General features: G+C 40.3%; 1 protein-coding gene across 2 annotated transcripts in view; it reads left to right on the top strand.

Annotated features, from left to right (window-relative positions):
- Positions 1-877: 877 nt before the first annotated feature.
- Aass (aminoadipate-semialdehyde synthase) overlaps positions 878-14,738 on the top strand; it is a 62,848-nt gene continuing 48,987 nt past the window's right edge. For both annotated transcript variants that reach the window (XM_038318493.2, XM_038318492.2), the window contains exons 1-2: positions 878-1,028; positions 11,042-11,266. In XM_038318493.2, the coding sequence (XP_038174421.1) occupies positions 11,057-11,266 (210 nt within the window). In that variant the 5' untranslated portion in view covers positions 878-1,028; positions 11,042-11,056. The remainder of the gene's footprint in view (positions 1,029-11,041; positions 11,267-14,738) is intronic.

The following is a 14,738-nucleotide window of genomic DNA, read 5'->3' as shown; positions in this document are numbered from 1 at the left end:
ATTTCCATACAACAGTTTGTCATCAAAATCAGGGAGGGCAGGAACCTGGAGGGAGGAGCTGATGCAGAAACCACGGAGAAACGGTGCTTACTGGCTTGCTTTCCATGGCTTGCTCAGACTACTTTTTTTTACAGAACCCAGGATCACTAGCCAAGGGATGGCACCGGCCACAATGGGCTTTCCCAGTGAATCACAAATTAAGAAAATGTCCTACGGGCTTGCCTGCAGCCAGATCGTATGGAGAAGTTGCCACAAACTATCCAGCACTTTAGGCTTATCTCCAGAAACTTGCCTCACAAGTCTAAAGGGAGGCGAAATTTGTGAAAACAGGAGGGATGATGCCCTTCTGGCTGTTACCCCGAGACTCCACGATTGCTGAGGCTAGTCTTTATGGAACACGTTTTTCACAACCCTGAACTCTGTAATGCATTCGTCATCCACAAACTTCTGTTCCTTCGATGTGGTGTACCTCCGTTCTCAGCTATCAGGCTTCTAAAAACACGCTAGAATTCTCATCGGACTGGGCTTCTTCCTCCTGTTACAGGTTGTGAAAAGGTGCGTTTCATAAAACAAACATGACACCCGCGCTTGCGACTTTTCCAGGAGCTACGCTAATCTATTTAGTTACTGCCCAGACGTTTCTTTCGTTCTTTTTCTGTCTTCGCCTGCTTTCTGCCACAGGCAGTTACAAACCTGGTCAATAACCATCTAGGGAGGTCCTGAGCTAAGCTCTAGGGTCAGAGATCTTTCTGGCAGATGAACCTTAGAGTAGAACAGGGGCAGGGCATGACCTAGTACCTGGCAGCGCCTCCGATTGGCGGAAGAGAAGGTTGTTCCTTCGAGGCTGCTGCTGATTGGCTGCAGGAGGGAAGACTTGTGACGTACTTAAAAGTTGAGCAAACACCTCCTCCTCCTTCTCGCCCCCACCCCGCCCCCCAAGCCAATTTTTTTTCTTCCACGGAAATCTGAGACTTCAGGGTCCAGATTCAGGAGCTCTTGGCGGCGGAGGACTATTCAGAAGCCCCAAGGTGAGAAGAGGGCCAAAAGGGCGACGCTGATGCAGGCGTGATCCCTGCCTGCAGGATGCACTTGCAGCTCCCGGCTCAACCGCGGGGCTCCAGCTGTTGGCCTCCGGTCCCGGGGCGGTGGGGTGAAGCCTAGGGCCCCACGGTGACAGAGCTAGGGAGGGGGACAAACTTTAGGCCTCACCGCCCAGCTTTCCTGAAGGGAGGGAGGGCGGTGGGCTCAGCTCCTCGGCGTCTGAATAGGAAGGGGGAGGAGGGAGATGCACTTTTTTTCCCGTGGGTGGGCGCTGGCGATTGTGGTGCTGCTGCTGGGGAATATGGGTTGATGTTGAAATTATAGTTGCAGAGTGGATAACTTATTTATTCGTGGACTGAAAGCTTCTTTGCCGGTAGTGGCTGATGGAGAGAAGCAAGATTTTTTTCTGATTCTCCGGTCCCCACTTGACTCCGTGGAACTGTGAACTGTGACACCGAATTTCCCACGCCTAGCTGCAGTTTTAGGGCTGGCCACTGTGTCTGAGAGGCATGGCGGGGTCAGTCTGTACTCTAATTGAGATAGGCATGAGAGAGGAAAGTTGGGCAAGTTAGGTTTCTGGTCTCCAAAACTCTGGATATCTTGGTGGTGGTGGCGGGGGTTGGGGTCGGGTGGGAAGGGGACTGTGCAGGCCAGGCCGATGTGCAAGAAGATGACTCTGTGAACACACACACTTTGTTAACTCTGCCTGGTTGAATGAAGAAAGAGGGAGAAAAGGAGAGAAAGAAGGCGAATAAATGAATTAGTTCGTAAATCAGTAGAGATTGACGTTTCTTGGATATTATGGGTCATGAATTGTGAGAATGTGGGCAATGTATAGCTACCAGAGTTATGAGGCTCGGTACACCACACTGAATGGTCTATGTTGTACACAGAGTTCTCCTAGTTCTTTGTACAAAACACAAATGACATGGCATGGTGTGTGTGCATGTTCATGTGTGTGTGTGTGTGCACTCGCGCATGTGTATTTTGCCACCCCACTCCTCTACTCCATGAAGGTGAGCGGACCTTGGGCTGCATAAACTTGTTGGATACATAATCTGATTGTCATTCTGCAAAGTGTCTTAGGAAGACAAAAGTTGAGTTTGCTTATTAGAGGTATTTCCCCAATCTTCTAGACAATCATTTTTCTTACCACAGTCGCCGTTTTCATTGAATCTGAAGTGTCATCAATTTAAAGCGCATCCCTATGTCAAAGATTCTAAAATGTGAAAACGTGTCTCAACCTGGTAGAAGCATAGCTAGAATGGTAACGGATCTCATTTGTTCACCTGTGTCTGAAGAGTGGCGTTCAGGACAGGCTCTTTCAGTTTGGGTTCTCTTTTTCTCTTCTTGGGAAGCATAATTTACTCTAGTGTGGCAAAGAGTAAGGGCAAGCAGCATCTTCGACTAGGGGCGTGACTATGCTCACATTGGAGGAATCAGGAGGCTTGAACCATTTTCCTTTCTTCACATTTATTGTTTAGAGCATACGAGACTGGTTCAGGTCACTAGTGAAGGTTCACAACAACCTTGAGAGTTAGTTGGATTTTGTAGATGATTCACAGACAGGTAGGGTGTGAATCAGGTTTACAGAGTAAGTTTAGGTGCCGAGACCATTTCAAGGAGGTGAGCCTGAACTGCTTGGCATCCGTCTTCTGTTGGAAACTCTGGCTTCTGGTTAGGGTAGTTAATGATACACTGCTAGAGGCTTAGGTGCCCAGCCTTCCTCTTTGTTGTCTTAATGCTTTGTTTCTCTGTTTAGTGCACTTCAGCGGGATGTGTACAGGCTGATTTATATTCTAAAATGTCAATACATGTATAGTTCACATTGCCCACTCTCTAATGAGCTTAATGGATCAAAATAATATTGTTAAAGGGACTTTTGCTTTTATTTTTTAAAAAAATGTTTAAACTTTAGTGTCCCCCCTGACCCCGCGTGTTTGTAATGGGGTGGGGAAGATGCACTGACAATTTAGTTCTTATTTATCTATCATACATCCTCTATTGCATAGGTTTTTGTAATGCATACTTAAAGTTTCTCATTATTTATTTTAAGATAAATATTTAAAATTTTTACCTGGCTCACAAAATTATATATATATATATATACATATATATATATATATATATATATATATATATATATATATATATTGAACTGTTTGTTTGAATCAGGAAAAATGTATCATCATCTCAAACAATTGCAAACTAAGAATTCTGTAAAATTCCCTTCTAACTTTTCAAAACACATAGAACATTAGTATTACAGCTATCTAATTGTGTAATAAATTTATTCTTTTTTTTTACTGGACTAGAAAATCTATCAAGAAAACATGAATGTAGTAGAAAACCATTTTGGACTACACTGCAGTTCAGAATACTGTTTTATATTTCACCGAGCCTGAATCTGTGAGCTAGGGGAGTCAAGTTTTTGTTTGTTTGTTTTGTTTTATTTTTGAGACAGGCTCCCTCTATGTAGTCCTGGCTGTCCTGGAACTCACTAAGGACCAGGCTAGCCTCCAGCTCACAGAAGTCCACCTACCTCTGCCTCCAAATGCCGGGATTAGAGGCATGCACCACCACCACACCTGACTTTGAGAATCAGATTTTTCTATCATTGAATGATAGCAGCTGGAGGGTTGAGACAATCTGAATATTTCCAGACCAGATAAATTAACAGTAAGAGACCTGTCCACGAAGTCTCTCTGTAGTTTTATTATCTGTATTACTGTTGCTGTACACACACACACACACACACACACACACACACACGCACACACACACACACACACGCGCGCGCGCGCGCGCGCACGCGCCTGATAGAAGCAATCTGAGCGGGAAAAGATTTCTTGGCTCACATTAGAAGAAGAGATGAGGTTCATCATGGAGAAAAGCCATGAGTCTGAGTGAGGTTGCTGACCACACGTGGTCCATGGTCAGGATGTAGAAAGGGATGAACACTGGAGCTTGGGTTGTCCCCCTGTCCCTTTATTCATCCCGGGATCCCAATTTGTGAGATGGAGGGCTGGAGAGATTGCTCAGCGGTTAAGAGCACTGATAGCTCTTCCAGAGGTCCTGAGTTCAGCTCCCAGCAAAACACATGGTGGCTCACAGCCATCTGTAATGAGATCTTGTGCCCCCTTCTGGCCTGCAAATGTACATGGAAGGACTGCTAAATATATAATAAATAAATAAATCTTCCAATTTGTGAAATGGCACCACCAACATCCGGGGAAGGTCTTCCTTCCTCCCTTAAACCTCTCTGGAGATGCCGTGTCTTCTAGGGCATTCTAAATCTATCAAGTTGACAGGAAAGGTTAATCAACACAGTCCAGGTGGTTTTGAATTTTATTTTTATTTTATGTTTTTTTGTTTAACCATTTGGCTAGCGTGTTTATACTAGGTTCAACACGGAAGCATTTGAGCAATGGACTGGGGAAGAGGAAGTGAATATCTGATGCCAGTGCCTTTGCAGTTCCAGGCTTGGTTCCAACAAGCCTTGGAGCTGGGAGGGATTTGGCTGAGTTAGAACTAAGCCATTGTCAGATGCTCTTTAGACACTGGAACTCTTGAAGTTCCCAGGAACACTATGGTCTGGGAAATGGGTAAGAAGGATAGGTATGGAGCCACTATGTTAACTTACATATGCTAGGAAGATATGGTATATGGAAATATACCAGTATGCATTTTGTTTTAAAACACTAATGTGTGTAGCTGGGGAAATGGCCCAGTAAATAAAAACACTTGGCTGTTCTTGCAGAGAACTGGAGTTTGGTTTCTAGCTCCTATATCCGGCAGCCAGCCCATAAATACCTGGAACTGCGATCTAAGAGCTTGGATTTCCTCTTCTGGATTCAGTGGCTGTACTAACACCGTGCATGCGCGGCGCGCGCGCGCACACACACACACACACACACACACACACACACACACACACTAAAATAAATCTTAAAAAACCAAGTATATTAAAATACATCTGCAGGTTTTGAATGAACTAAAAATACAAAACAACTTGCATTATCTTATATATTATCTTATTTCTTCATCTGAGGTCTATGTTAACCCTTTCATGATCTCTTAATATTTAGTCCAGATGTGTATTCATTTGCTGGAAATAACTTAGCATTAAAAAACTTATCCATGTGATTTAGTGGTTTCTTTAGTGGATTGTTCAGTAGTAGTTTAGTATATTGTTCTAACGATTTAAAATAAATGGTCCCTCAAACATGCCTAAGTTTTGAGACCAGAGATAAAACATTTGGTCATAATTTCTTCAATAATGAATTTACATTACTAAGCTTATTCATGTCTCAGTGGAAGTGGTAGAAGATAAGAGGAGGCATGCTTAAGTCTTTATATTTTGTGATTTTATGTTGGCCTAGTACAGTGATTCTCAACCTTTTTAATGCTGCCACCCTTTAATACAATTCCTCATGTGATGATTACAACCATAAAATACATTTGTTGCAACTTCATCACTGTAATTTTGCTACTTTTATGAATCATAATGTAAATATCTGATATGGAGGATATCTGATATGTGACCCAAAGGGGGATCATGACCCACAGGTTGAGAACTGCTGGTCTAGTGATTCCTAAGTTTACAGAGTGTTTTCTCATGAGTAGATGCTATGCAGAGGATTGGGAGGATTTGGAGGGATTTTTGATACTGGATAGAAAAATTAAAAGATCCGTGAAAGGTCTAGGGATGTTGCCATATAAAATACTTCCACACTAGCACAGAGTGGAGTACAACAAAGGTTGGTTTATTTTGGGGAAAACTCACAGAAAGATTAGAGATCCTCAGTTCTCTGAGTGTGTGGGGAGCTGGAACTGAATACAGCAGTCAAGGGGCTGGCACATGCCCCTACATCTGCATTTATGGTACAGGAGACCATGCCCAAACTGGGCCAGAATCCTAAAGGCCATTGGCTGAAGGAGTTCCCATAGCACCTCCCTCTTTATTCTAAATAAGAGAGTTTCAAGCCCAATAAAAACGATACAGTATACAATAAGAACAAATATCAAGTATAAGAATTAGAATTAAAACCAGCATAAACAACATCAAGCAAAAAACATATGCTAAATGTTTTAATAATTTTCCAACCCTAAGGAGTCTAAGTCTCATATTAGTAATGGCTTTCTGAAGTCATGAGAGGAAAGTAACTATGACTACCTAGTCTTTAATCCCATCAAAGATCTGAGAAGGGAAATTATATCACTTGAGTAAATAGGAAGTACAATCAAGCAACTTCCAAAAGGTGTAAGAAATGACAAAGAAAACCGGCTACCTGGGAAATCACCCAAAGTCTCATTTGCAATATTGGGGCAACCCATTTTGGCTAAGGCCTAGAGCATCTGACAGACCACTTTTAGAGACAGAAAATTTTTCAAAACTGTCTTATCCTATCTTGGCAAGGTTTGGCAGTCTTTTTGCTTGTATACTGCTTGTCCAGTCTGGACACCCTGAATTTTGTCAATGGTTGAGGCAGGAGCAGTTTTCTGCCCAAAGGCCAGTTTTGCCAAGAAGAAAACAATCTTAGTGCCCAACATTCTCTCAGACTAGATTGGTGCTGCCAGTAGCAATCATGTCTCACATAAATAGGATCTTGTTATTTAAATGCCATATTCTACAATTCTTTGAAGTAGTTATATTACCTATCTATGTAGAATGTAATCTCTACGCATCTAAAGAACCTGATTAGACTTACTATAGTTACGACAAACATGGATGACTATTGACTTATATTTTTAATACCTATATAGCTTAAAGACTAAGGCTTCATAATAAAATATTAAACAATTTTTAAATAACTGTGTAGCAAATGAGGACAATGACCTTAAAATGTAAACAATGTATAAGTATCTTGATTAGAGGTAGGAATGTATAGTGCAATACAATAAATATATCCTAAAAGTGCATCAATATACAAATATCTTAAGTAGAGGTAGAAACATGCATGCATACAATATGACAAAATAACTTTCTATGGGTGCACAAATATTGGACACAAAAATAGCATATTCAACATAACAAATGCAATTAGAATTTGTATCAATATACAAGAATCTATACCAATATAAATTGTCTATAAATAATAGCTCATAAGTATTCTCACTATTACTTACTACTATTATTAGTGGGAGTAAGCTCACACTAATCTATATATTTTCCCATCCAATCCCCCCTTTTTTATTCAAAAGAGATCTCTGAACCATTTATAACCAACCCCTAATAGATGTCCCTAACCCTGAGTACAAACTTTGTAGGGAGAGGGGACATTGTCTTTTAGGATTATGTTTACCATCATGTGGTAATTTACATGCTATGCAAGTGTGAGGGTCTGAAAAAGAGCAGCTGGAGATGCTGTTAGTTAGCAAGTTCTATAGTTATGGAGTGTGTTACTGCTATCAGTGTATCTCTGTTCAACTCACGGTTATACTCTGGAGATTGTTACAGGAACTTGAAGCTCTCAGTGAATCCTATGTTAGTAGGAATGTACCATAAAGCTATTCATTTTTCTTTTTTTTTTCTCACAAAGACACAGAGAAGAATACTTTTAATCTCACATTTTTGTATTTGAAATGTTGACCTTCAATGTTTTGGAGGAAAATTATTAGAATTTCAGAGTGAAGTTCTCCCCCTTTAACCCCATTCTCTCTTCTCACTCACTTCTCAAGCTCTTTCCCCTCCTGCTCTTACATCCTCCTTATTATACTGTCCCCTCTTATGGGCACTCAGTAATGTCAGCTGATGTTGCTAGAGTCAATTCTAAAGTCCCCACTGTTGCCTGTTTTCATGGTGCTGGGAAGTGGAACCTGCTTTAATGCTAGGCACGTGCTCCTTCTTTGAGCTTCATCCTCTGTCCATTTCCTATTTCTTGATGACCTTAGGTGACCGTGAAGTTCTGTGCTGAGACCAGGTTTCAAAGTTCACCCAGTTACAAGTGACCGGTAATAGCTCCTATAATCTCAGTTCCTTTTGTTCCCCAAACACCAAGAGGTCTAGAATTTACCTTGGCAGGGACTCAGGAAAGACGTTTCAGTCGACAGAGGAATAGAGGTCAAGAGGGGAGCTTTGATAATTGACTGAAGTTGGATGCCAGATTTCTTTTTGAAGCCAGAGCTGGTGAGAGTAGCAATGTGTCACACCTCATTGTCTAGTGAAATCCCTGGCCTTCGGCAAAGCAGAGAAAATTGCAGGTTTTATCATTGGCCCCTCAGTCTGCCCCAATTGTCAGCCACATTCAGAGGGTCCAGTTGGAGGGTGTGTGTAGGGGGGACCGGGAGGAAAGTGGGAGGAGGGGAGGAAGTGGAAATTATGATTGGTATTATTTATAAAGTAATAAATAGAAAAAGAAAATTGCAGGTTTTAATCTTCAGTCTGGAATTCTGCCTCTGCTCCAACGTGAAGCACCCAGTAAAACCACAGTGTCCTAAATTCTTTATCTGTGAGGAAGGGACTGTCTACTTAATATTTTTTTGCAAGAAGGAAATGAGTTAGTATCTGTGAATGGTGAAACACAGTGTGGGGTTTATAATATTTAATCAATGGTAACTATTTCATTTATTTTAAATGTAACATAGCAATTTGATAATTTTGAAATTCCTTACAAAAAGTGAATGTGACTTCCTAAGAGAATCCCAGTTTCTGATGATTTTTGTCTTCTGGTTCCCTTAGATTGTATGACTTTGCATAATATTTGTGTCCCCTACTTTTGCAATTCCACATCCACCCCAGAAGTGGAGAGGATGTCACTGAGATTAAGAAGGTGACTCTGGTTAATAATCAAGCTTGGAAGAAGGGACACTAACTAATGGGAATGTGTGCACATGCCTTCATTTAGGGTCCCAGAGGAAAACTCATAATGTGGTCACCTGTAAATTCGAGAAGTGCAGTGTGTGCATGAGTGCTTGTGTGTATGCATGCATGCATGCATGCATGTGTGCATTTGTGTTCATGTTCAAAGGAAACACTGTTTTTTGGAGTTGGTATTTAGGAAGAGAGGTTCACATGCATGAGACATTGCACGTGTTTCTTTGGTTGAGGAATAGTAAGTCTTATCGACTTGGGCTCGAGTTTAATGTAGTTTCTTTTTGAGTAACAAAATTATATAAATAAGCCCCCAAATACATGTAGTGTTAGAAATCCTTTACTGAAATGTTAAGCGCCGGTTTGTACACCTGTTTGATATGTGAAATGTTATTCATCTGAGCCTTTCTTGGCTTTGGATGAGCTTAGTGTATGGAGAAAGGATCCCACAAAGCATATTGGCCACGAAAGCTGCCCTGAGCCATTGAATTTCAGACTCTTGTGTTTTGAATGAGCTTTAGACAGAGGGTTTATTACAGTTCAAAGGTGGGAGCTTAAGGGCTTGCTTCACCATAGCAGGAACAGGCCCAGGAAATAGCATACTCTTAGCTGCTACTCTGGGAACTTTAAAAGGACTTATGTTAGAGACTTGGGATGAGGCATGGGGAGGGGAAAGGGCTGGCCAGTACAGTTGGTTTATCCACAGACAGTTCAGGTACTTGTCTCAGCTCCTCTCATCCTGTAGTGTCTCTTCTGAAATTCCTGATCTCCAGCAAAAGCATCGTCAAAACTACTATCTTGGGGTCCCTTCCTACGCGACCAGTTTCTATCTCTTGTTCTCATCATACAGTTAGTCTCCACCAAAGCCTGAACTTGTATCCTGCTGTGTGATTTCAGCTGTGTGCAGCTGTTTCTTCCTGGATGCCTTTCTTCTTGCTTTCTCCTCTGGTTCTGTTGTGAAGTGCTCTCTACATTTATACACTGCAAGTACTTGTGAGCGTTTGGTCACCGTCCCCATCTATGAGAAAGGTGTTTCTTATAACTTAAATTCTTCAGTAAACAAAATGTGTTACTTCTAAACATTAAATATAAAAGTTTTACTGTGTGCTGCCTGTAAGGAGTAGGAAATTTCTAGAACTATAAAGTCATAAGTAGGATTATTTTTTCGAGAAAATATAATTCCCATTATTTGCTGCCAACCTTCCGTAGAAAAATAATAGCATCTGAATGATCTAGAAACTTATTAGCAATATTTGACTTCAAGGTATATACAAACATTTGAAAAGCGTAAAGAAAATACTTTTAGACATAGATATTTATATGAAAAACCTATATAAAGCTTATTTGTATAGGACACAGAAAATTTATTTTGTAAATATGTTTGTTCTGACTAACTAAATGAGTGGAATTGTGTATGCATGATTAGTAGTGAGAGAACTGGCTGAGACCAGCAGGGCTTCTATGCAATGGGCAGTGGGCTGAGTATAGAGATGAAGCCTTATAGATCTGTGTGAGAGAAATTAGAGACTGTGTGTGATCGAGTGGTCTAGAAAAATGATCATGAGGTGTTCTGTTTTTGTTTTCTCTTTTTTGAGACATCACTTTGAACTCATGGTGGCCCTCTTGCTTCAGCCTCCTGAGTACTGGGATTATAGGCATGCAATACTAAGCTCAGCTGATTGTGTGGTAGCATGGTTTATACACTTTTTATTTTTTAAAATTTCCTGCTGAAACTTCTTATTGTGGGCTTTAAAACAACTGACTTGCAGCCACCATTGGTCAGAGTACACTGGTGACTCTTATTCAGGAAGCTTGTATGGAGAAATCTCAGGAGGAACCTTGAAGAATCTTGTATATCGTTATAGGAATCTAAAGTTTTAAACCATCAAAATGGGGACCAGTTTGTAAAGTCTGATATCTGTTGTTTTCTTAACTTTGTGTAATAGACTATCACTTTTAAGCTTTTGTGCTAAAAACATGTTTAATACAGCTTTTAAGAAGTTAAATTAACCAATTTTTGGAGCCTTTAGTTTGGTTCATTAAAGGCACATTTACTGCCAGAGATTTATCCTATTCATGTCTATCCAGTGGGTTGGCTCTCTTTTGCAACAGATTTCTAAGGAGACCAGAACTTATCTGTGAGTTCTCCGTCCTTTTCTGTGCTACTGTTGAAACTTGCCTTTACAGCTACCAGACTTGAAGATGCTGCGAGCGCAGAGGCCGAGAGTGGCCAGGCTGAGAGCCTGCCTTTTCCGAGGGCTCCACCACAAGCCAGTGATGGCACTCCGAAGAGAGGATGTGAATGCCTGGGAGCGCAGGGCACCTCTGGCTCCCAAGCACATCAAGGGCCTCACCAAACTGGGATACAAGGTCTTGATCCAGCCTTCCAATCGACGGGCCATTCATGACAAGGTGACTACGTTTAACTCTTGAAATATCTGTGAACACAACGGTGGTAATTCAGAAGCATTTGAAGGAAAACAAAATATGTTCATTTCACTTTAATTCCATTATTTTGCTAAAAGTATTATATTCACCCCATTCCACATGTTCTCTGGCTGGGTGTATAAGGGTCTGCTTTTAGACGTTTCAGAGTCTCAGTCTTTCTCTCCATTAGGCACAACCCCCTCTCCTTCAGGTGCAGTCCACTTCCGGGACTAGAAAGACAAAGACTAAGTTGCCATTCTTGCACCCAGGGAAGGCTCCTTCAGGTAGAGTTTATTCTTTGTGAGGGTGTACCTCAACAGCTATTTTGATAGCCCTTTATATTCATCTTTCTGTTTACTTTTTTGAAATAATCATAACTAATTATAGCCTCATTCCAATTTTAGGAATATATATGCACATATTCTTTTGCTGGATCATTTGAAAGTGGTTGCAGACATTCTAACACGTTAGCACATAATGCTTTGCTGTGCATTTCCTAGACAGGGCTTTCTTACATAACCACTGGATTATTTTCACACGAGAAATAACACCTCATAATCTATGCTTTTGCTGTGTTTTAGACAGGTTCTCATGTAGCCAAGATTGTCTTTAAATTTTCTGTGTAGCCAAGAATGATCTTGGCCTTCTGACCCCTTTTTCCTCTACCTCCCAAGTGCTGGGGTGGCAGACATTAGGCAGCCTGCTCTGCTTCTCATATAGTCTGTGTTCAAGCTCTTCGCTGGTTCAATTCAAGCTTACCTAAGATTCCTACAGGCTATTGTTCCGTATCTTTAGTTATGATCTGGGGCATCTCCTCCTTTCCTGATTTTATTTTAATGTCATTGATTTCTATTTTGAAGAGTCCAAAGAGCTGAACTGTTGCATGTTCTGCTTCTGAGAAGAACTAGTATGATTGCGTCCTCAGGATTAGATTTAGGCTAGACATTTAGGGCATAAATGTCAGTCACATATCATCTCCCCATAGCGCTGCATCAAAGACCCAAGATACCAAGATGGCTCACCATCAGCTATGTGTGATCACTTGGTTGAGGTGGTTCCCAGATAATCTCTCCAACATGGAAATGTATCTCCTCCTTTGTCCTTACTGTGTAATCAGTAAGCACTGTGTATTTTGGGATCTGTGAAATTCTTGTTCTTTGGCTTTTAAGCTGGCTGTATCAGCACTTTTTGGGAGTCTTCCCGTGAATGACGGTTTGCACAGAAGCTTGCAAAACTGTTTGTTTCTGACGTTGGCACACTTGCTAGTTTGCTTGCCTCTCTTCGTTCTCTTTTGCTTTTTGATTATTATTTGGGATTATAAACCTTTTTGTTCAACTCGGTTTTTTGAGTATTGTAAGTATCTCAAATTTGGTTATGGGAGTTCATTCAAGGAGGTTCAAGTGTTTCTGGCACAGCTAATCCCCTTCTTTGAACTGTCTCCTTTCCTAGAATAGCATATTATCCCACCCTTGTCATGCACTTCCTCTACTTGCACCTGGGATTTACTATTTTATTAAGAAACTTTGATTTTTTTTTTTTTAGTATATAGAAATTAGGATCTGGTGTCTGGCATTTTTACTAAGGTATTATTGCCCTTAGTTCCTTTTAGGAGACAGAGTTTAGAAGCCTAAGTGCATGTGCCTACACATGACTGCACACACACACACACACGCACGCACACGCACACACACACACACACACACACACACACCTGTTTTAGTCATGAGCTAATAATATTCTACATTAAGAGTTGATCTTGGAAGGTATTTTTAAAGTTTAAAAGTGATTTTGGGACCATAGTACTACTATTTTAATTAACAGCTCATTAAATGAAAACCGATGTTACTTCCAAGTGTTTTTAAGGCCTTTACACCCACAAAGCTTATTCTGAATGTTGTTTTAATCTTCATGTGTTTTATGTGTGATTATGTTATCAATGTGATAATAGATACACATATTATAATTTTTACTCAGCTGTAATGTTTGCTTTTAAATTTCTTTGAATTTGATTTTTCAAATGAGTGTGATATTTATAAATGTTAGAGATGCAGTCTTGCCCTCATCTGGATCTACTGCCCATTCCCAGTTGCCTCAAAACATCCTTTAATTTCTGTTGTCTTTTCTGTTAGCATCTGTATTTTTGTGTTCTTAATTCATGCTTGTTCATTTATAGAGGGTCATATGTCATGCATATTATTTTGTGCCTCTATATATAGTGAATATATATGAGTGTATAAAGATATTATATAATATCTATATGTAAACACTCACATCTTGTCAACAGCATATCTTTGGCATTGTACCATGTCTTATTCTACTGATTTCTGTGTGCTAACTATTTATTACATTGCATGATTTTACCATGGTATATGTAATCAATTTACTATAAATGTGCTGTTTTAAAATAAACAGATAAAAAACCAAAAAATACCAGACAAAAAATTGTTTTTTACCCTTCTCTCCTACCCATCTACACTTTGTCTGAAGCAGATTACTGTGCTTGATTTTGTTTAACTGCTACTGTAGATGTTCTTAAATTTTTCTCAGGTGATGTCACTCATTTACTTAAAAGTCTTCTATGACTGTCTCTCAACATCTATGTGCTAACTAGATTATCTTGGTTAAGTGTGTAATCTTCAGGTGTCCGAATGATAAAACTGGGATAGTTCTACCTCATGGTAATTACATGAGAACTGAGTGAGGCAACTCATGCAAAGAGCCCACAAAAATATACAATAATACATTAATAACAGTCAGCTGGTGTTGTTGTTATCTGGTAGATCTCATATTAGCTATGATGGCTTCTTTCACACGGCACCATCAATGCACCCTATCACTTTCATGTCTGTATGTGTGCACCTGTCTTCAGGTGTCTTGCTGCTGCTGTTGTAGACCTCATCTCCTCCTCTCACAACCCACCCAACCTTTTTTGATTAACTTGACTTTCTGTGTTTCTTATCCTAATGTCCACTAGCCTTAGAATGTCCCACAGATTCTCCTGATTGTAATGTTCTTGAGTATGACCTTATGCTGTGCTCCTGGCATATTACAAGAGCTGCTTGGTGGAGACACCTTTCCTGTCTTTCACTGTGCTATTTATAGCACAGATATTCACATTAGAGAAGTAATAACTGTTAACTGAACCAAAACAACAACAACATACCAGTGGTGGGCATATATCCTATCTCTTAATATAAAAGGGTTGCAAATCACTACTTGACATGGAGTGTTTCAGCATGCTATCAGTACATAATACTGTGACAAAGGTCTCCTGTAGCTCACACTAACCTGGAACTTACTAGATAGCCAATGATGACCTTGAACATGTGTTCCTCTTATCTTCATTTGCAATCAAAGTATAATCTGCTCTTAACTATGAGTGAATACTGGATTTTCCAAATCTTCTATAAAAGCCAAGCAGGATAGATACATCTTAATTGAAGAAGCTACACTGTTA

The sequence above is a fragment of the Arvicola amphibius genome, chromosome 2 (genome assembly GCF_903992535.2).
Source record: "Arvicola amphibius chromosome 2, mArvAmp1.2, whole genome shotgun sequence".
Taxonomy (NCBI): Eukaryota; Metazoa; Chordata; class Mammalia; order Rodentia; family Cricetidae; genus Arvicola; species Arvicola amphibius.
This window is presented reverse-complemented; position numbering and strand designations above follow the sequence as displayed.